The sequence below is a fragment of the Tamandua tetradactyla genome, chromosome 2 (genome assembly GCF_023851605.1).
Source record: "Tamandua tetradactyla isolate mTamTet1 chromosome 2, mTamTet1.pri, whole genome shotgun sequence".
Taxonomy (NCBI): domain Eukaryota; kingdom Metazoa; phylum Chordata; class Mammalia; order Pilosa; family Myrmecophagidae; genus Tamandua; species Tamandua tetradactyla.
This window is the reverse complement of record NC_135328.1, coordinates 157,325,923-157,350,362: the sequence shown is the minus strand read 5'-3', so window position 1 is coordinate 157,350,362 and position 24,440 is coordinate 157,325,923. Positions and strand designations below refer to the sequence as shown.

At 33.5% G+C, this 24,440-nt stretch overlaps 1 protein-coding gene across 7 annotated transcripts in view; it reads right to left on the bottom strand.

The window, feature by feature from the left end:
* Window positions 1–24,440, bottom strand: part of DOCK7 (dedicator of cytokinesis 7) — a 444,028-nt gene that overhangs the window by 203,298 nt on the left and 216,290 nt on the right. For 6 of the 7 annotated variants that reach the window (XM_077149435.1, XM_077149436.1, XM_077149437.1 and 3 more), the window contains exons 15-20: window positions 19,225–19,342; window positions 15,930–16,000; window positions 12,203–12,341; window positions 11,580–11,681; window positions 7,056–7,142; window positions 3,080–3,311 (exon numbers count right to left, since the gene is read on the bottom strand). In XM_077149435.1, the coding sequence (XP_077005550.1) occupies window positions 3,080–3,311; window positions 7,056–7,142; window positions 11,580–11,681; window positions 12,203–12,341; window positions 15,930–16,000; window positions 19,225–19,342 (749 nt within the window). Of the gene's footprint in view, window positions 1–3,079; window positions 3,312–7,055; window positions 7,143–11,579; window positions 11,682–12,202; window positions 12,342–15,929; window positions 16,001–19,224; window positions 19,343–24,440 lie in introns of those variants that run through there. The other variant, XM_077149441.1, reaches the window with a different exon arrangement.

Here is a 24,440-nt window from a genome sequence, read left to right as displayed (position 1 = left end):
CATGAAATTCACATGGGTTTCATTAGTCAAAGAACATTACCTAACAGATACCCCATATTTTGTAAAACAATACACAGCATGTGATTAGAAAACAGAAATTTATGCTTTATAGTAACTTGGAAAAGCAATTTCTCATTTTAAAGATGACACCAAAAACTTAAACATCATATAATGAACACATTATGTTTGTTAAAATTGTTAGCATATCAATAATAAAAATAGATTATTAAAAATACAACCTAAGAAAAGGGAATAGCAGATAAGCAATTTGATTGACTGAGTGAGTTGTAAAAGGATTGGAAGATGGTAGGGGGAGAAGGGAGAATAATAAGTCGAGACAAGAATGTATAAGTCCTTAAAATCCAGGCTAAGATATATCTGCTCAGACATTCAAGTCAATATATAACAAGAACTTTGGCAAAACTATGAAATTTTGGTAGCACATGGAATAAATGTGCAAGCTGAACATCTACAATGTACTGAGAAATAAGAGTTTCAGATTCTATGATTTATTTAATCAAGACAGGAAATTATGAACAAATAATTAGACCAATTAAAATTTATAAAGATAAAGTGGTCGTTAGGAATATTAATCTATATACTCTGAACTAGGGAAAGAAGACTGGAAACAGAGAAACCTGAGTGAAGTTTAGCAATCCTAACTGCATTCTTGATAAATTCCTTTTCTTTTTACTCATATAAAGCCATTCCAAACCACTAGAATCCTTCTCAAAATTCAGGTCTATCTATTAACTGTCTTAGCAAATCTACTTTTCTATCTCACAGAAAAAATGTATACAGCACAAATAATTCTAGATTTTCTGTTACAAATTTATCACAATCTAAAACCACCTTTAACTCCTTTCAAAGGGAGCAGTATTCCTCAGCTATATGAGTAATCATTCAGTTTTCCTTCATTTTATATACTAGCTTCATTAACAAACCCTTCTATTATATCTTATATTTTTCTCCTTACCCCATTAATTCCCCTCAGCAATAAGTATGCTAAAATCTCTCCATTCTTATTTCCTACAGAACCCTTCTTCCTCTTCCTAATTTCCTAAAAAAGTAATACGTTCTTATATTTCTGTCATCGTCTACCACTTACTTCTTAATTCCCTGTAATTTGTTTTCTATCTTGACTAAAGTTGTTGTTATTCATTTCACCAGAGGACATGTCTCAAGTACAGGAGATAACAGCAAGGCTCTGGAGTTAATTTAAAGCAGATTCAAATTTTAGCTCTACCACAAGCTGCGTGACTTTAGCAAATTTTTTTGTTGTTGTTGTTGTTTGTTTTATTTTTTGAGTGCATGGTCCAGGAATCGAACCCGGGTCTCCTGCACGAAAGTGGTAGTTCAACCACTGAACTACCCGTGCACCCTTAGCAAATTTTTTAAGTGTTTTGCTCATGGCTTTAGTCATTCATGAAATGTGTTAATAATAATACCTACCACATAAATTGCTATGAGGATTTTATATGTTAATATAAAGCACATAGCACTATGTCTGGGACATAGTTAAATGTTTGCTGTTATTATTATTATTGTTGTTTTACTCATACAGTCTCCAACAATGCTAACAATATTTTCTTACAACCTTCCTCTCCTATGACTTATTTAACAGTACCCCCATCTCTATAATACCTCTTAATCCACCCTCTTTTCTATTGCTCTGTCACCTGCCTTTTATCAGCACCTCATCATTTTTTTTGTACATTGTTTTATTTTCTAAATGCTTAAATTTACAGAGTAATTTTTTACATTTTTTCTCAGCATATATGTAAAATGATGATACTACTTACTTTTCCAGTAAGTGTTTTCTGTTCTGAACAGGGAAAAATTTGTGAAAGAAAAGAACCACCTACTAATGAAAAGCACTGGTATTTTATTTTCTATTTAACTGCAGATCTGGATTACTCAACCTAGGTTCTTCAGTTTTTTAAATCTTGAAAGCTGTTAACAGATTTTTTGTTGTTGTTCTTTCATCTACCTCATCATTTTTGTATGAAATTCTGTAAGTACTCTAATTTGTCTCCCTACCTTCAGATTTTCCAACTTTCAATCTATCTCCACACAGCATAGCCATCTTTTTAAAATGCAAACTGGGTCATATTACTTTCCTAATTAAGACTAGACCCTTAAAATGCTACTGATTCTTTACTAAATATTAGTTTGAATTCTCTAAAGGGACATGGAAAGATGTTACTTCATCTTTCCCTTCAACATCATCTCTACTTACCAACCCTCCAACTTATAACTAATTACTCAAAACTACCCTCAAATTTCCAACTTCTTTCACCTATCTGTGTATTATACACATGCTTTTTCATTTTCCTAGAATAGTTTTTACCTCTCCAATTCCTATTCATCTTTAAATGCCTGACTCAAGAATAAGTGTTTCACTCTTTATAAGTCTCCCCTAAAAAAATCCAAGAAAATGAATATTCATCTCCTTCATGCCATCACTCAGCACAAAATTTCTACAATAGGTTAGCTGAAATTTCTTTCAAGGTCATCTTGGCAGAACTTGAAAAAAAGCTGTGAGCAAAAGTAGGGGGAAAACCTTGGGGGAAAAGATGGGAATCACCTCTTCTTTCAGGACGTTACAAAAAAAAAAAGAGAATTCAGGTATCTTGAGTAAGTGGAGGAAAGAGAGTTATATTAAGTAGAGTATAACAGATGAGAGAAAATTCAGACTAGGTAGATTATACACGCTGTAGAACGTAACATTATCTGTCCTATTTCCCTAAGTAGTTTATGAGAATCCTTGAAGCCAGGAATTATGCTTTGGCAAGTGCCTATCAATATCTGGTACATAATAATTGTTTAATAAATATTTGGTGAAAGAATAAACTAATTTATTTCTATAACTTGAGTAGAAGTCTATATGTAGGTTTTATAAAAATAAACAAAAGAAAGTACCCATTTTCTGGCAATAGAAACAAGTAAATAACTATTTAAAAAGAAAGAAAGAAACATAGCCCTTGTAGATAGCAAGTAGGAAACATGGTTCCATTCCTAGAAAAGTTAGAAATGCAAAATTATAAACTTCAAGATTCCCCAAATATAAGTAAATTACCTATTTGGCCGGCAATGACTGGAGGTCTAACAACTAAAAGAATCAGTTTATCAAGCAGAAGATGAAGAAATCGGACCACTGGTTCCAACTGAGATGAATTCAATGCCAAAATACTGCTCTTCAATTCACTTTCTAAGTTATTTTCCATGATTCGCATGTCCCCTATTCGTACTGGAAACATGTGCTCATCCAGAGCATTAACAAGAGCAAAAAACTTGTCAAGATAAGGATCCTAAAACAAAGAATGAAAAAAGCACTAAACATTTATTATTTATTAAATTTTCCAATTGTAAAGGACTATAAATCACAAAAATTATAATATTCATATTAAATTATAATATAAAAAAGTATAAGTATTATTTTTAAGTAAAAACTGTATGTATTCTCACTTATTTTTGTAAAATACCCACTTCAAATACTACTGTTTACTCAATAAATCTGATAATAAGGACTTTTTTTTTAAGCAAAACTGTGCATTATTAGTTTGGAGCTCAATTATTGTGGCAAATATGTCAGTAACCAACCTGTGCCTATTATTAATTTACTGCTCTCAGCACCCACCATCATTTTCTTATTTGTGATACTGGACCTAGATTCTTCAAACTACATTTATTCTTTATCAGCTGGCTTGAGGTTAGGCTCTGCCAATGGAGGCTGCTGAAAGGACAATGCCAGGCTTCAAAAACTACAAAGGACTTACTTCTTGTTTTTTTGGTATGTTTGTTTTCCTAATGGTGGTTAGCAGATGTGAATGCAGTGGCTGGGAGGTAAGGGGAGTGGTGATCCCAGCATTAACCACAGAGGTGGTAGCGCTCATAGTTCACAGCAGGTGTCCTCCATCAAGTTTCTTCAATACCACAGTGTGGCAGGCATTATGTTCCTGTAGCAACCACATTCTCTCTTCAGAGGTTTAGTCTCAGTCTTCAGGGTCTACCTTTAGGTATCTAAGCTACTCTCTTGCCACTTTCTACTTCTGTTATCTTTATTACAATCATAGAATCCTCTTTAACTCCATTTAATTAAAAATTATATGTTAAATATTCTTCATTCAAATTACTGGTGGTTTCTGTCTCCTGACTAAATACTGACGGCTGTAATTAAAACTCCTTCTTTACTGCAAACAGAACCACAGTCTTACAGAGTCATACTTAAAGTAGTTATGTGCCTGTTCCCAGGGTAGATGCTTGCTCTCCCAAACTCCTTTATATCTAGAAATGGCCAGGTGCTGCAGTTCAGAACATTAAGATGTGGCAGAAAAGAGCTTTGAAAATACTTTTACTTGAAATATTTTTTGTAAATAATATTTCATAGACATTATTTATGAAAAAAAAATTTTCATAAAAAATGAAAATAATTTTTTTAAAAAAGGAGTAACACTGTACAGCTTCACATTTAAAATTCTAATATTGCTCTAATTTGACACCTGTATTTAAATGAATAAAAAATGTTTTACAGCGTTTTAACTATATTTCTAGTATATTTCAAAGAGCTACAAGAAAACAACAAAACATTTATTTTCTTCAAATGTTTCTCTTAAAAAGCTACAATACATGGTCAATTCTTTTACATAGTCACAAAATTTATAAACTTTTGTGTATGAATCTTAAGGACTATAAAGGCCAGATGCTACACTAGTACAGATTTGTCTTTATTTCTTCCCTCCATTTTATAGATGCTAAAATTATCTATATAATATTATTTTCCTACAATCCTGCTTTGTCACATAAGTATAACATATGCATCTGCATCCTTAAAAACAAAGTTAAGAGTAAGAGATAAATCATTCTGAGAACTGTAAAAAAAAAAGAAAAGTAACAGGATTATAGCACTAGGAAAAAATAAACATGAAAAATAATTCGTATATTTAAGAAGAATCAGTGTGATAACTAACAATACTTTCATTAAAGGAAAGAATATGTTTTGACAGGATATGTTAATGTCAGCCTTTATTATTGAGATATAAGGAATACAGGAGACATAGACACAACAAGTAACATCAGAAAAGGGAAAACTCCACTGGAGTCATTCTTCTACCATGGCCTGCCTATATACTGCTGAAGAAAACCTAAATATTACAATTTGTTTGTAACATAGTAAAGAGATGCTTCTTATGCATCTTCTTATTTCTCCCTACCCTACTTGTGAAGAAAAGAGCTAACATAGCAGGCTTAAGGCTATCCTTTGAAAGGCTGCTTATAAAGTTGGCCCTTGTTTGGCATCTGAGAACTTAGATTTTCTAAGTTTCCACACCCTGACTGATAAAAGTGGTTTACTGGGCCTAAATTGTTTGTACAAACAATATGGTTTATGCTAACACTTCCTTTCTTTCTGGGAATATGAAATGCTTGCACCTTGTTTCCTCTGGCTTCATCCTATATGCTTCTTCTTTTACAGACGTTGCTTTGCATTCTTCTGTTAAAATAAATCATAGCTTTGAATACAAGTATATGCTGAGTCCTTTGAGTTCTCTTAGAGAATCAAACCTGTGGGAGCTCCCGGGAACCTCACACTCTTTTTCATATTGGTGAACTCCGGAATTCTATTTAAACATTCTTTCCTTTCTCCCTTGCCTTCTCCCTGGAAAATCACATGGACCAGGATAGTTTCAGCTATGACATTTATTTTGTTACCTCTGGTTTCAAACTTCAGATTAATTACAACTGTCTACTGGATATCTTCATCTGAAATGCACAGGCAATTCAAAGTCAACATATTCAAAATTAAACCCATTATAGCTCCATACCTGCTTTCCCTTAGCATGTCCACAAATTTACTTCTCTCATATTCCCACTTTAGGTCAGTGAAATCACTATATCTTGGACTCTAAACTCTATAGCATTCAAAGTTCCTCATAATCTGTTACTATCTTCATCTATCATGATTTCCCCCATACTTTAAATTTTATTCGCAATAAATTACATGCCTATCCATAAACAAAGACAACTGTCAGTTTGCTCTTGCTATTTGATCATCTGAGTTGCCAATCCTTCCTTTCTCTATATAGTAAATGTCTACTTATCAATACAACATCTCAGTCCCCAGAATAGAAAACTCTCTCTTCTGTATTTAAAAGCATTTAGCTAATCTATCTAACATAGTACTAGGAGGTACAATAGTGGCTCAGTGGTAGAATTCTCACCTGCCATGCCAGAGACTTGGGTTTGATTCCTGGAGCCACCCATGGCAAAAAAAAAAAAAAAAAAAAAAAAAAAAGTTTCTAACAGGACTAATTTTATTGCATTGTAATTATTTTCCCCAATACACTGTAAGGTCCTTGAAGCTAAGGCTCTTTCCTCGACAGATAACATCCCTGGACCTCACAAGAAATAAAACCCCAATAAATAAACATGCATGTACACACATACACAGAGAGAGAGAGACAGAGAGAGAGAGAGACAGTGAGAGAGATTAAAGGTGCAAGAGAGAGGGGAGAGAAGCAAAATTAATGATTAGTGCAAGGTAAGACGGTATTGACCTATGGGATTACTAAATTTCTAAAAAGAGTCATCAGAGAAGCCTCTACAAGGTCAGGAGAAATCTTAATGAAGAGAAGCACATGAATAGCAGGAGAAAAAACATCCCAGGGCCAGAGAAGTAACAAGTACAAAAATTCTGAGGAAAGTTTGACATGTTTCATGAAGAATAAAGAATTTGGAGAAAATGATAACTAAGAGATCTTTCCATTTGAAAAACTGAGTTTATGAGATATAAAATAAGTTGATGAATACTTTTCAACTCTATTCTGCCATGTACCAGAAACTAAAGAAAAAAATCACATGTGGGTTTAAAAGAAGTAAATGACATTTTGAAAAACAGCTTTGCTGAGTCCTTTAAAAGCAACTTATAAATCTATACTTTTTAACTGACACATATACCTAAGTCTTAGAGCAGATACCAAACTTGATAAAAGTCCAAGATAATTTGTCCAATTCATTCAAGTGAAACTTTATCATAAAAATTATTAAAACTCACTTACTTGTGTATGGATGGAGGAAACAGCAACAACTTCAACATTAAAAACACCTTTATGATTATCTACCCATTTCATGCCAGGTAGAGGAACCTGTATATTAAATATAATGATCACAAACATTTAATTAGATTATGAATTACAAAAACAAAAGTATAAAAATATCTTAATGAGAAACAATACTGCTGTAATATACTTTTATTCACTGTAAATGTATTTCAAATTTCTTTTGTTCTTAGTACAAAATCAACATATGTTCCCCACAAAATAATTTAAAGATTCAAAAAGCAAAAAGCAGAAAAGAAACACCCAAAATTCTATCTTGCCAAAGATATATCCTTTTATATCATCCCAAGTTTTTCCCTACGCAGATATTTTCATGCACATCTTTCTATAGGTGATACTAAATATATTATTTTGAAGGCTGTTTTTGACACAGTACATTATGAATCTCTCTTCATGTCAATAAATACACATCTATATCATTTTAATGGTTTATATTACTAACTCTTCATTTTAAACATTTCATTATGTTTTAATCAGGCTTTAAAATTTTCACAAATAAACAAAGCTTATTTTAAAGATTAGAAAACATTTTTTCCTGATCTAACTTGTAAATTAAACTTATTTCATTAGAAAATATTTTTTAAAAAAGGATATATCAGTTCTCCCTATTTTTCCTGCTAAGTACAGCTAAAAAGCATGAATATGATACAAAAAAACAAACATAAATACTCTGAAAGGTGGATAGAAGAATGCAGATGGTCTTGGGATCTCAGACCAAGAACTAAAACGCAGAGTTCCTTGAGTTTTATTTCTGCCTTATATATCCTAGACTATGTGTTAGAGAAGCTAGTAACACAAAAAGGCCAGTGGGAACAGACAAAAAACAAACAAAAACAACTCTCAAGAAATGCCTATTCTCTCTAGCCAAAGGACCAGGAAAGGTGCAAGCTAATCAAGACACAAAATTTTTAGACGATAATTGTACTACTCCAGCCAAACACCACAAAATAAACCACATTTCCACTTCCATCCCCATAGGTTGATTGCAGGGACTGGGCTTCCAACCTTGCTAAGCAGTGAAGGGTGCTCTTAAAACCCTTCCTCTCAATACACACAGTGGGGTAGTATCAGAGAAGACAGAGTGGGAAGCCAGAATTCCACCCAATCATAGCATCAGTGGAGGTAAGGTGGGAAGCAGGAACAAGGTGCTCCTACCTGCCACAGCCAAAGAGGCCTAGCGGGGAGGCTCAAATCTCACATTCACTCAATAATGAGCTCGTCACCCCTGTCCTCCCACTCTCAGAGTTAAAAGAGGCAGAATGAAGAAACTGGAAAGTCTCCTAACATAATACTCAAAATGCAGACTGTACAAGAAAAAAATTGCACATCCTACCAAGAACCAGGAAAATCTCAACTTAAATGAGAAAAGACAATCCACAGAAGCCACTACTAAAATGACACATATGTTGGACAGATTTGATAAGAACTTTAAGATCGCCATTATGAAAAAAAAAACAAGGAATTACTTGAAAGTAGTTTTAAAACACTAGTTTTATTCAGCTAGAGGGAATAAGTATAGAGAACAGCAGAGGAGCAACTAAGATATGTCAGTTATTGTCAGTGTTCTAGCTATCAGACTGGGTGGTACGTTCATCAGTTCATTATATTATGAAATAAAATAATAAATTGGAAAGGAGAAGCATCCACCTATTGATGTAACCACTATTATGTTTAAAAACACTCTATATGCTGAATTTTGCATGTACATATGCAAATATATCTACAGAATAAACTTCTATAAATACAATTCATTGGTGAAAGGGTACATATATTTTTCACTGTGACAAAAATCAGGCAAGAACAAAGAAACAAAATACTATCTTAAGATACAGGTAATTACGATGGGCAAGACCAGGAGAAAATCTTGGTGATGAACTGCCATACTAGTTTATGCTGCCATCTTCTGTGAATTTGATAAGTATAAATCTGCTTTGTGGAGTTCAATATACACACATTCTGAACAGCTGAAGACACCTGATCTAAGGCAAATTTGCCAGAGTAATTTCATGCTATTGAAGCATATTGGTGCCCAAGGTTTTTACCTCACCAAAAGTTACAACATTATTCTATAAGAATGACTTAAATTTTGGACATTTTAAGCGTGACATATCTGAGAAAAGCCTAGTAGAAATGTAGCAAGGAATTTTTAATTACCAGACAAATAAGGACAAGCAGAGTTGTAGATTTGGGGTTCATCAACTAACAGTAGGAGTCAAGAACATCATGCATTATTTTGCAGGGTATACACTACACCACTCTGGGAGTGTCATTCACATGAACTGCAGTCAGTGGTCCTATCCAAGAAGAGCGCTTACAGGGTAGAGTGAAAGGAACTCCTATATTTAAGGGGGAAAGAGGCTGAAACCAAGAAGAAAAAGTATAACAAAATTATACAAAGGTGTAACTTCCTCTTTGCCCAGTTTTAAGAAGAAAATGATGCATCCAGTCAAGTATCATAAAGAAACAGTTCACTAGTTATAGAAATTAGGTTATCAATATCTAAACATATTTATATGGTAAGTCTCACATTATAAAACCCAAAGAACTGTTGAAATTCATGTACATAGGAAGGTCACCAACTATTAAAAAAAAAGCCAGGAAAGTAAATATAAACTGCATCATGAAAGAAGTACTCTCTTTCTACAGGACATAAATCTGAAAAGACGTACCCTGGATCATGAGGAAAAGAACTTTGTGGGCATGGAGCCACAGAAGAAGTGGAAGTGAGAATCAAGTAGCTAAGATGACAGAGTGAGACATTCCAGGGTTCCATTTCACCACAGAATTTTTTAATAACAAGCAAAAATCAGAAGCATCTTTCCCAGAGTTCCAGAAAATAGGGTTGCAGTAACTAAGCAAGTGCCAAATCAAGAAAAGGGCAATAGGGCAACTTATAAATGATAAGAAACCCATGTGGTACCTTTGTTGGCCTTTCTCCTAGCCCATCCACAGTTTGGGGCACATGCAGTATACATGCTTGGTGCAGGTGCCTGGTCTTGGTTCCAGAGGGAGCAGAGTAAACACTATGCATGACCTAGGGTGCATGTATATCTCTACCAATCTGTCTGGTGACAGCCTGAAAAACTGAACCATGAAACTCACCTCTGGCTTTCCATCCCAGAACTTGCCTTACACGCAGAAGAAGCTTACTGAGCAGCTAAATCAGTGTAAGAAAACTGGATTTAAGACATACCATAGAGTGCCAGAACTAGGAAAAGACTATTTTCTAGAGGGAAAACAGAAACATTCAGAATCCTGTAAACAGGGGGATTCCTAAGGCCACAAGCACATGCCCAGGACACTGGCACAAGCTCAGAAAAGACAGAGAGGGCCTCACTTTTTCGCCTTGGACTGTTCTTCAGGTTCACTGCTAGGAAGGCTAAGCTCTAAAGGAGAGCACCAGCAAACAAAAAGCCCATTTGTAAACACTGTGAAATGTGTTCTTTTTAATTTTATTTTCCTTAGCTCTGGGCATTCAAAGAAATCTCTGCCATAACACTACCTGGATACAAGCTTAAGAACAGACACCTCGGGGAATAAATTCCAGAGTAATACAATAGAATATCAAAATGTACAGTACACAACAAAAGATTACAAGGCATGCAAAAAAATCAAAGAAGAAAACCAGACTAGATATACCAGACAAAGACTTTTTGAAAATGATCTTAAATATACTCAAAGAGCTAAAAGGAAACACAAAGAAGCAATGGATGATATATAAACAAAATGAGAATTTTAACAGAGACAGAAAGCATTAAAAAGAACAAAACAGAAATACTGGAGCTAAAGATCACAATAATTGAAATAAAAAATTTCCTAGAGGGGATCAACAGCTGATTGGGACTGGCAGATCAGTGAACTTCAAGATAAGACAACTGAAATTATTCAGTCTAAGAAGCAAAAAGGAAAAAAGAGGCCTGTGGGACATTATGCGGGCATTATGGGACTTCCAGAAAGAAAATAAAGGGTAGAAAGAATATTTGAAGAAGTAATGGCTATGTGGTTAGAGCATAGTGAGTAAGAGCGAATACTGAGAAATAAGGTCAGAACAATAGTCATGGGTTGCATTTTTAGAGCTACTTTATTTTCTTTCACATGATCATTAATTATAAAAAGTTCTCCGAAACTAATTTAAATCTGTTCTCTTCCCTCCAGTCTTTCAGTGAAATGCTAACAGTAGGAAAAGAAATATTCATTTATTCAAAGATGACTGTCATGTTACATTGTGAAAATTCTTTGAGTTTATATTTCATGCATCACTTTGGTTTTGAAATGAACACATATTTTTAAAAAAATAAGAGAATTTTATACAGAGGAACTTTAAATCATAGGGGAAATGACATTACCCTGTTATATACACACTTACAGGTAGAAGAAACGCGAAGCCTTGTTTGGTAAAAACATTTTTGTAATGAAAAACCTATTACTTTCAATCTGAAGAACTTCAACATGAGAGATACTAACCTCAGGAGACAAAACAGAATAAGCCTGTGGGGGTTTTTCCAATGAGACAGGTAGGCAAAACTGACCAGTCTTCAATCGTCCATTCTGTAGCATTGGTATCCACTTTTAAATAAAAAGGAAACAATATTACTTTAAGTATTTATTATAGAAACAATTACTTGGAAAACCTATTTAAAAACTTGATATAAGCCAAATTTGTCTAATATCATCAAGTAACAAGAGGACTTAATTATATAAGAATAATAACAGGTCTTCTCCAAAAAGAATTTTTCTAGAGGATCATACTTTATTAGGCAGGACCCCTAAAACATTATTATTACTAACTATGTAATATTTAACTCAATAGGGGGTTCTTATTATCCAAGGAGAGCTGGTACTAGAAGAAGGCCACAAAGTGAACTGATTTAGAAAAATCTGTATCACAAACTGCAGGAGACACACGTAAAAATTGAACCAAATGTTGATTTTCTCTTTGGAATAGAGCCATGATTTTATTGAAAAAACGGAGAAATACTCAAATAATAATGACTACCAACTATATCTTAAATATTATTATTATTTTCATATAAATTTAAAACTATTTTTAAGACCAAAGAGCTAATTATATAACAAAATGGACTTACTGTATATCCAACTGGGGTTTCAAGAGGAGTATTTTGTTTTTGTTGACAACTAACATGATAGAAAGTAAAAAGCAAGTGATGATGGTCTGTTAAAGTAGCAGGGAGTTTAACTTTGATTTCTTCATGAAAATCAGGAGACCTTGATACAAACAAAACAAAACAGATCAATAAAGAGTCAGTAATTTGTTCAAAAGAAATAATTATCTCATTTGTATGTCTGAGCAATTTTAAATAAATTTTAGGTTTATGATAAAATATTCCTCTACTCCAAAATATTTTCCTTTATTCCCAATGTCTAAATAACCAAATTCTATTTCCAGATGAGGCAGCTGCCACTGTTTCTGAAATTCCTCATCCCATATTTATTAATGGACCGAGTAATTCTCCTTTTTGAAATTTTATTAAAAATCACCTCATTGATGCTGGCATCTTCCCTAGAATGAAAACTGTGTACAAGAAGAGACTAGAAAAGAGCTTTTTATGTTTATAAATTAAGTCTGTTACACATTATATTGGAAAAAATGCATTTTTATAGATGTATATTTTTAAACCATACCACAGAAAAATGTTTTTGCTTTTATAGAAGAACACCACAATAAGTCTAATTTGTATCATTCTTTCGTAAACAATTTTAAAAGGTATCTTTAAGATAACATCAAATTGAGCTCTCTATGGAATATTTTATAACAAATAGTCCATCATTGAAGAAATAAAAAATATTATCAAAACATGGATTAGTGTATTGACTAAATGCTCAAAAAAAAGGAAAAAAAAATTAGGGAACACTCACAAGTTGCATCTGTTTTACAATTTGGAAGTGTTCTTAGTCACTGTAAGAATACAATAACTACCATACTTGATCAAACAAAATACTATTTTCATACCAATATTCGTTGAGTATGGACCCTAATGGCATTTTATAGGAAAGCAAGACTGCGGTGATGATATAGACTTAAAAGGGATAGAACTATAGCATCTCAAATTTCCATATTAGCATCTCTCAGAGTAATATGTGACAAAAATCCATCCAAACCATATGGTTGCAACTATTTTTAAGTGAAAGTTGTCCCATCAATTATGGTTTTTAAAGGCGATAATAGGTCAAGTATCCTTTCATTACAAATAAGCCCCCAAAAGGCTTAGATTTGTTGTAGATTTGATCAGAGCTTTAACCACAATAAGGATCTTAAAACCAACAAGAAAGGTAGCTAACGCTAGCCATCTGAGAACTTGATGACTGTAGTGGATGAAAAGATGTTACAGATTATTAATCTCACCAATCACCACTAAATTATTGGAAAGTTTAATTTACCAGCAATGTCAGACGGTACTGTCATTTTAATTTCATTAATGCCAAGAGTGGCAAAAATAAAGATCTAGCCACAAACTGAGATACTCTTAAAAATTACTACATTCTTCAACAACAGCTTCTGGCATTGAGTGTTTTAGTTCATTTCTGTCCAAAAAAAAAAATCTCATAATATGAAGGCTTTGTGGAAAATCAAACATCTATGAGGCAGGCAACAACTATTTTTAATTGCCTGCCTCTAGGCTAAACTTTGTGTTACTTTTGGGGTGGTTTTAAAGATGAATATAAAAAATTTAATTACCCTCAAAAAGTTTATTAAATTATAATTTACTAAATTGTAGGAAGATAAGATGTACACATATACACAGCTATGCCATAAAGCAGGGGTCAGCAAACTATGGACCATAGGGCAAATCCAGTCCATTGCCTGATTTTGTACAGCCTGCAAGCTTAGTTTTACATTTTTAAATGACTGAAAAATTGAAAGGAAGAACAATCTCTCATGACGTAAAAATGTCAGTATCGATAAATAAAGTTTTATTGGAAGGCACAGTTACCCCCATTCATTCACAATAAAGTTATTGCCTATGGCTGCTTTTGCGCTAAAATGGCAGAGTAGAGTAGTTGCAACAGAGACCATACGGCCCACAAAACTTAAAATGTATATAATCTGGTCCTTTGCAGATAAAGATTACTGACCTCTGGTATGAGAGTGTGTAGGGATAAGGCTTCAAAAATAGAGCTGAACAGATAACTTCAGGTATGAGATCAGGAAACTGTCATTAAGGGAGTGATATATTTTATGGGCCCTAAAGAATGAGTAGGAGTTCAGTAAAAACAGGGAAAATTTATTATAAAAGAGAAAAGATGGAAGAAAGCCCCTGGAACAGAACAGTACAGAACAGGTTCAGTACTTACAGACACAGACAATTATCAAGACTTAACAGTTGCTTGAGTATTAAAAAAAAGAAGAGGGAAAGCAAGGATGCCTTAAATTTTTAGCTAGAGTAACTGGGAAAATGGTGGTACCATTAACAGAAATAAAGAAATCAGAAGGAAGATAGGGTCAGGATGTTGCTAAGGAAAAGACAGGAGGATTGAGAAGGTAGTAGGGCACTAAATAAGAATACCCAGTGACTACTGAAAATAGGTCTGTACTTCAGAAGCAAGGTTTGACTAAAAATAAAGAGTTGTGAACAAGTCACATAAAGGTAAAATTAAAGAAGGAGCAAATTACTGAGAGAGAGAATACAGAGAGAAAGAAGGTTAAGGGCCAAGCCTTGTGGAATGCCTATGCTTAAAAGAAGGAGAATAATTACTACAGAAAAAGAAGTATTCAAAGAGGTAGAAGGAAACTCATATAGGGTCATAAAATGAAGGTAAAAAGGAAGAAAGTTTTAAAAGGGCAAGGAAAAAACATGCTATACAATAGCACTGAAGAAGTAATTTTTTGCTTAAGAAGGGGAAACATGTTTCTATTTAAAAATAAGAGATGGAGTTAGTGAAGCAGAAGACAATGTAAAAGAAAAGATAAATGACTGGAAGGAGCTAGATGGGATCGTTTGAAGGTATAGGTGAAAAGATTTCCATTAATAAGGGAGTGGGCCATTACTACCTTTGAAACAGAAGGAAAGTTAGATCACTATGAAAATAATTTGAGGTGAAGAGTTGAGAAGCTGATAGATGTCAAGTTAGATAATCTCAATCAATGTAAAAGTGGGCATGCTGAAAGAAAAGCAAACAGAAAAGAGGTAGGAGCTTGAGAAAGTGGGAAAAAGGTTTCAAGTAGCTTCTGTCAAGGGTTAGGGTAGGAAAAAACAAAAACAAAAACAATGACAAAATTAAAATTACCAAAGAATGGTAACACCAAAAGGAGATAAAATAAAATGAATTGCTGTAGCCTCATGATATGGTAAAATATCATTTGTGACAGTCCCGATTAGTATCATTTTGTAGTTCTCCAACAGCATTCAATAATCCAAAAAGGAAGAGGGCAGAAACTAAAGGTTATCCAAAATTAGCAAATGTCTAAAGAAATAAAATAGAAAGTCATTACTCAAAGGATTAATGGATGTTAAGAACATGACCAATTTAACTGCCTAATGGGTCCAGGCTGAGTAGAGACAAGTGAAACTACGAAGTGTCAGGAAAGAATAATGGGGAAAGACTAAAAGAGCAGAGGCCGCAACGATAATCAATAACAATATAATAAAAATGAAAGAATCATAGAATAAGATAAAAAAGATGTTTGCAGAAAATGACTGTCCATCTAATATGTTGAAAATTATAACTTTGCTGTCAGCTGTGTTGGAATTTGGCACGCCAGTGCAGCAAAGCATTTGGTAAACACACTATCGTGAGTGCTAACAATGCCACTGAGAAGTGAGTAACTTTCAAAGAAATATTTGAATTCAGTACCTGTTATGATATACTACGGCTGTATAGGCTTCCTTTGAAAATTCTGAACAGCTAGATTTACCAAAGATTACCTGTAACAAATAACAGCATGTTGAAACTTTGTTGTAATAAATGCTGGATGTTTTATATCTACGTAAGAATTTGTATGATTTAATAATTGCTTGAGAACAATGGGCAAAATCAGCCCAACGAAGAGCACAAGGACCAATGTGCCTATTGACGTTCATTAATAAGTTCAAATGCTTAACTATAAAATTCTTTTCAATGAGAGACCCATCTGACATTCAAACATTTAAAAAATTTCTTTCAATTATATTTATATCTACTGGGCAATAAAGTACATTTCTTTCTTTTTCTTAAAGAACTCATTTTTAAATTTGTATGTAGCATATCATTTGGAACTTATAGAAGTAATATGACCCTAGAATAGTGGCATAAATCTACTACACAAATTGGATGCTTCTCCATTAAAACAATAAAGTCTTTCTGAAAGTCAAATACACATTATTTCTAAATGATATTTTTTAAATCCTATGTTAGGTTAAGCTACGTTGTATCCTTTGCTTCTAGTAGTCTTTGCAAGCTACTCTAAAATGGAGGAGGAACTGTACACATATTCTCACATATTTGGTTTTTTTTCAATCCAGCACACTTAAAAAAAAATACAGTACTACTTTCAGAAGAAGTCTAAGTTTAGAGTTAAAATAATCCAATCTTGTAGATTTGCCTCTTGAATTCTGACAGGAATACCATGGTTAATTAGGGCAGCTGATTAGATAAATGGCTTAAGATGTCATAGTCATAGCTATGATTCCTACGTGAACCTCTGTGGCTTACCATGTTATCTAGCTATACATTGCACTCTTAAATCTGCCCAGCCATCACCCTTCCATCAAAACAAATAGTAAAACAGCTAGCAAAATATATTCCTTATGCAAAGTAACTGACACCATCCTTAAATTAAAAATGACGTATTAATGATTATTTGTGCATTTCAAGCAACACCTTTTATTTTAAGGATATGAAAAATTAAAATAATTATGACCATCCTAGAGAAGTCTAATTTCATCAATTTGCTAAGCATGCCTTACTCTGTTCTCATAAAATTTTGCTCTACTACCAAGATTATGAAATTTACAATTTTATCATACCAGCATTATACGATCAAAAAATTATCTTAGGACTAATATGAATAATCCTGATTTAAAAAAAAGTACACACAATGTTAATACAATTTTTCAAAACAGCCATTCACATAAACATATTTATTTTCTTTTTATTATATTATATTTATATTTACTTGTATTATATTTACATGTGACAAATAATATAATAAACAAATAAAAAGAATACAGCACCTTTCTATCCTCTGGGAAGCTACTGCTATAACAAAATAACCCATTTATTTCCACAACATGAATGATATAAAGTGAAAAGTTTTCCTTTATAAACCATATGGCAGTTATTTTTAATCATTCAGCAACATGGAATGAGCATCAATTATGTGGCAAACATTGTGCTAGGTATCAAGATATAAGTATTAATGGTCCCTGCCCTCAAGGAACTCACAGTATATGGGCAAAGAAATAAACACATAATCATAAAGTGATAAGGCCCAAGTAAGAAAAGAGAAGATGCTATATTAACAGCACCGAAGGACCAACATGGGGTGGTATAGGTGGGCTCTACAAATGAGGTAAAACATAAGCTAAGACAAGTAAGAGTTTCTTAGGCAAACAACTGAAACAGATTACTTTACATATACCACATTTTTCATAAGGTTAAATTCATATAGCAATTCACAGAGTCTGATAAAGCATCTATTTTTACAATCCATTATATTTTCATCAACTATGATAGTACATTCATTCTTTCAGCCACATAAATGAAGAGGCTAAAGAGCATGAAATACTAATTCCAAACTTCAAAAGTAAATTCTGCACTTATAAACAAATATTTATTCAGCATGCATTTCATGGAAGGATCTGAAATAGGAAAATACAAAGATGAGTACTTTGTTAACCACTGTCATAAGTCAAGGGAGAACTATAAATGCTGATGAAAATGAGGGGTCAGGGAAGAAGAAAATAAATAATCTTTCCTAGATTAAATGTGGAAAAGAATTTAATACAATTGACCAACATAGAAGAACAAAATAAGACTATTAATAATGCATCAATTCTAGGTTCATTTGCATTCTACTAGAGTTCTCAGAGGTTGAACATCTAGAGCCACAGTGTTCAATATGTTACTAACTTTAGTTGAGCCAAAAATCTACATTCATAGAATGTTCACTTATTAGTTTTCTACATATCCTAAATGACAATTTGGGCAGTGAAAGCCTTACAAGCCTGGCTCCAACCTCCTGTTTCTAATTTCTCTTTCATGGCTATGGGTCACTCACAATTCATCACCATACCTCTGTTTATGAACATTCCTCCAACTGAAATTCTTTCTTTTCTCTACTCTCCAGACCTACTACCATTGATATTGTAACCATCCTTCAAATTTCAGCCCAGATATATTTCCTCCATGTGATACCTGCTTGTATCAGCAAGGTATACTCTCTCACCTCTTAATACCTATGCCTTTGAATCCCTGTACCATCTTCTAGTTATGAGCACATACCTTGGTTCTTAACACAGGCTGTGCAATGTATTCATTGGGGAGATTTAAAAATACTGATACCAGGTTCCAACACTCAGATTATGAGTTAATTGGACTGCGATTCAGCCTATTTTTAAACAATCCCAGTATAATGCACAGCCAAGGTTGAGAACTACCACCAGAGCTTCTCAACCAAATGAGGGGAACAGTATATATTAGACTCACCTGGGGAACATTTTCAAACTATAACACAGTATCACATATCACCCATCAACCCCCACCTCTATTACCCGGCCTTTCATTCTAAAGGAGTGAGGAAAATCAGAATCATATATGTCAAGAGTAGAGAAAAAGAACCTGTTCTTTAGTAAAGTTCCTTAGGTGATTTTGATCTGACACTCTTTTGAAAGCACCTGTTTTAGAATTACATATCTTTATTTGCTTTATATCTTCTAGATTACAAGTCTTCTTTGTCTTTGTATCTCTGGGAGTGCCTAGCATATAATAAGTTCTCAATAAATAAATAAGACTTTAAGTTCACTCAGTACTTTCTATGTAGGAAATTATTAGAAATTTGGTTTGAAAGATGACATTAATTCTGATTTTGGAGCTTCCAATCGGCTAATATTTTTAAAATGTCAATTTGAACTATATTTGAGGAATAGGATAAATAAAAAACATTCCTTACCGGCATGGTATTGGTTGGATCCTCCCCATACATAAACTGGACTTTTACTGTTATATTTCTGGCAGAACCTTGACGGTTGGCAAAATTGAGACTCTGAGGGTATATATAGAGAAGATTCCTGTAAAGGCAATAGTGTAAATAGTATAAATCGTGGTGAATACATATTTAAAAACACTATGTAGCACTAAGTATCACAAAAGAAATAGATGAATCAATACTGAATTGTTAATATTTGCTCGCTACTGTGGTAGGCATTTTCACATATAAAGCTTTAATTTAGCCTTAAAGGAATAATTCAATCATAGTCACCAAATTGTGCTGGTTTGAAATGATGTATGTCCCCTAGAAAAGCCATGTTTTAATCTAAATCCCATTTCATAAAGGTAGAATAATCCCTATTCAATACTATATGTTTGAAACTGTAATCAGATCATCTCGCTGGAGATGTGATTAAATCAAAAGTGGTTGTTAAGCTGCATTAGATGATGACATGTCCCCACCAATTTGGGTGGATCTTGATTAAATTTCTGGAGTTCTATAAAAGAGGAAACATTTTGGAGAATGAAAGAGATTTGGAGAGAGCAGAGAACGCTGCAGCACCACAAAGCAGAGAGTCCACGAGCCAGCAACCTTTAGAGATGAAGAAGGAAAATGCCTCCCAGGGAGCTTCATGAAACAGGAAGCCAGGAGAAGAAGCTAGCAGATGATGCCGTGTTAGCCATGTGCCCTTACAGATGAGAGAGGAACCCTAACTGTGTTCACCATGTGTCTTTCCAGATGAGAGAGAAACTTCGACTGTGTTTGCCACATGCCCTTTCACTTGAGAGAGAAACCCCGAAATTTAATCGGCCTTCTTGAATCAAGGTATCTTTCCCTGGATGCCTTAGACTGGACATTCCTATAGACTTGCTTTAACTGGGACATTCTCTCAGCCTGAGAACTGTAAACTATTAAATTTCCCCTTTTAAAAGCCATTCCATTTCTATTTTGCATTCCAGCAGCTAGCAAACTAGAACACAAATATATACCAGTTTTGCAAAGGAATTAAGGCCAAGAAAAACTGGATGATTCTCACTTGGTACAAGTAAATGGCAGAGCTGAAATTGGAATTTAGGTCAGTCACACTTCAAAACTCATACTCTTTCCTCTCCAAGAGGCTTCTGGGAAATAAATGGGTATGCACTGAAATTATATTAAGAGGTTAAAAGACATTTCTAATATTATCTTAGTTTCACCCAAACAAATATAAATAGGATGACATTTATAAATGTGGCTTTTCTATAATATTCCATACTTTTGTTCAAATCACATATGACAAATGGCAGGTATAATAAATATTAGATAGCTGCTATAAAGCAATCATATGCTAGTATGCATTTATTTACTTCATGTCCACTTTAGAATCACACATCTTATGCAAATTTTAATAGCTCCTACTGCCAATACAGAGGACAGAAATAAATAAAGAAAAAAGAAAAGCGCTAAGAGAATGAGTATATTTAACCTGAAGACTAGTGCTGAGAGTTGAGGAACAAGGCTTTAAGTAACATTAGTCAACTTGTGGGCAATGAAAATAGATTTACATTTTCTGAAGGGTGGTAGTGTAAGACAGAAATTTTAAATGAACACACCCTTTGACCCAACAAATGCACCTCTATTCTATGGAGGTAAGTGCATAGATGTTAAGGTGTGTGCTCCAATAAGTTCACTACATTTCTATAATGGAAATAATACAAAAAATTATAAAGAAACAATGCTCATCAGTATTGGATTGGTTAATTAAGACAGATACTTAAGAATAAATAATATGGTATCCCAAAAATGATGATGTACAGCTGTATTACTGATGTGGAAAGAGAGACACAGTATGTTCAATAGGCAGAAAAAAGCAAGTTCCAAAGAGAACATGTTTATGAAAAACTCTGTGTGTGTATGTATAAGGGAGTGGGATGAAATCTTTAAGGATATTTCTTAAATATTAGCAGTGGTTATCTCAGAGTTGTCATGGCTTTACTTTCTCTTTTCTTAAAACTTTTCTATTTGACTTGAATTTTTTTTTAACAGTGAAAAATCTATTATCTTTACAATCATAAAAAGCAGTACTTTCCATGGTAGGTGGGTAGATGAGTCAGTCAGTCGTACTTAAAAGAGAAAAATGCAAAAGGCAAATATGGAAATGTTATGCTCAGTTTGCTAATCAAAAAACCAAAGATAAAAAAGTTTACTATGACTGACTAACCACTAAAGCTGTATAGTAAATATTTATTTCCCACAAAATATCAGGTATTGTGTTTGGTACCAGAGAAATAAAGGAAGATTAAGAAGCCATTTCCTGGTCTTGGAGAACAAATGGTCTAATGGGACAGAAATGACTATAAAAAGACTATTTTGAAACAATGTAGTGTTATGACAGAAGTATGCAGAGGCCAGGGGAAGTCCTTTCATCCATATAATTTTTTTATCTCTTCTACCTTTGCAATTTATTTGTTGAAGAAACTGGCTTGTTTCTTCTGTAGATTTTTCCAGAGCCTAGATTTTATCAATTACATCCCTGTGGTGTCATTTAACATGTTCCTCTATGTTTGTGTAAAACGGGAGTAGAATCTAGAGCCTTAATCAAATTTTTTGGCAAGATCACTTCACAAATGGTACTGTGTTCTTCCAATCAGGGGGGAAATGTTTAGTTGTTTCTCTTCTGTGTGTAATTTAGTAGACACTGATGGCCAATGTCTAGTAACTCATTAGGGTTTGCCAAAAGATAACATTCTACATTCCTTCTTTATTTGAAAGCTGGAATACCTCTATAAAAAATGTTTTCTCTTATCTACTATATGTTTAGCCAGTGGTACAATTCTTATTGTACTTGATTCTTTCCCATTATCTGCTCAGTTTGCTAATCAAACTGCCAGTTTCCCATTATCTGCCAGGCATTTACTCACTAAATGCCTCTAAAAGGGATCAACTATGTCTTTTTTCTTTAGCATCATTTATGAACTTGTGGATCAAATACACTGCAGTTAGCATCTTTATTAGTGTTCAAACTGTTCCTTCTTTGGTAAATGAAACCAATTCAAACTGTCTCTTGAGTCTTTTTAATTCTATCCTAGTGGACTTTAATGGCTTCTTGCTTTCTATTATGACAAGATGTCCCAGGTCTTTTTTGTTCATTTCTTACCTGGAATTGGTCATTTCTCCAAGGAGCTATGGTTCTTTGAAAACGGAATTAGTTTTCCAAATCACAATCTAGCAGTCATTGTGGGTTAGTTTTTTTTCTAGGCCATTTAAACAGAAAGACTTAGGGTTGGGGGGGGGGGGGGGTGGAGGGGGTGGGATTCTTTTAACATGAAATACATTCTGAATTTCATACTAATATTTCCACTTCAAATTCATGGCTCCAGCATTTTTATTTAATCTTTTCAATCTTGCATCATGCTGAGAATCCAGGGTAAGAAGGATATCAACTATTAGGGAATTAGAATATCACTTAATTACTCATTTGTGTTATTCCAAGAATGAAGTCATAAGGAACACCAAGATTCTGTGGTTAGTTAGATGAGGCTGACTCTGCAAAGAAGATTGAGCAGGTACCCAAAGAGAGGCAGAAAGAAAATTATGACACTGCAGTGTCATGGAAGCCAAAAGAAGAAAATATATGGACAACAAAATTGTTAAGAATCAAACGCTAGTCGGGGGCTAAAGAAAAGTAAGAAATGAAAAAAGTCCATTGAATTTAGAACATGAAAGTCATGGTTAATCTCAGGCTGAAACCAGCTAGGAGTAGATTAAGGAAGTAGAATGTAAGGAAATGAAATAAACAAATGAAATTCTGCTAAATATAGCTTTGAATGGGAGAAAAATAATGCAATAGGTGGAAACAAAATCAAAGGCAAAATCCTTGACTTCATAGAAGTGATGGACTAACTGGGGAATCAGCAAGTAAATAATTATAATGTAGCATGATAAGTGCTATGAATGTAGAACGTCATAGGAGACCATAAGAAAAACTGAGGTTAAACAATTTGCCCACAAAATTTTAATGAAAAATTTGCAAGTAAGCTAGATGTGTAAAACCCACAGAACAACAAGCATAACTATCTTTTTCCTCTCTTAGAATGTGTGCACAGGGATTACTGGGAACATATATGCCCCAGCTTTGTAGATATAGACATAGTTGGCGCCTTCCCATCGTTCGAGTCTCGGAAAGCCTTACCTTTACCTCACTCTCATCATATCACTTTGTTATTTCATTCACTACACCAAAAGACTTTGTAATAGTCTTGTTCATTTATTTGTTACTTGTTTATACATCTCTTCTCATAGAGCTAAAACTCCATGAGGGCAGAGATCTTCTCTATTTAGTTAACCGAATGCCTAAAACAGTGTCTCATATTTACTAAATGAGTGAATTACAGAAGAGTTCAGAATGCACACAAAAATTTAGTTACTTAACACTATGGGAATCTGGATTCCAGATTAAATGGGAATTGACTGAATGTCATCTATAAACTACGTTTGATTTCCAATTTAACAACTGGAAAAACAATTGGTAGTTTTAAACTCAAACAGTCACTAAAGGTGAAAGGCAGGCAGCTGAATCCGGATTGTTTTTCAACTGATTACTTACTCCACTAAGAAATACCCAAATAAACCTGGTAAGTCAAAGTATGTACTTTCAGCATAAATAAATCCAATATCTATAAAAAATTAACATGAAAGAAAATAAAATAAATATATAAAACGATTCCTTCAAAGTTCTTTCATTCTTCGAACTTACGCTGTCTAATAAAATAGTCTAGTGAGATTACTGAGAAGCTGAAATGTGTGTAGTTTTGAGATGTGATAAAAGTATAAACTATACACCAGACTTTGAAGACCTGATATGAAAAAAGAATATGAACTATCTAATGAATAATTTATATTTAGAACATGTTGAAATAATATTTTGATATACTAGCTTAAATAAAATATATTATTAAAATTAATTCCGCCTGTTTCCTTTTAACTTTTTAACGTGGCCACTAAAATTTTTAAACTACATATGTAGCTCCACATTGCATTTCTATTTAACAGTGCTGTTCTGGACAGAGAGGAAAAGGGAATTGAATGAAATGTATTACTCTGACATTTTTATTTATTTTAATTACTATAGCCATTTTTATTTATACATTGTGTTCCTCAAGCAGTTAATTTTAGAATCCTTCTATCAAACATATTAA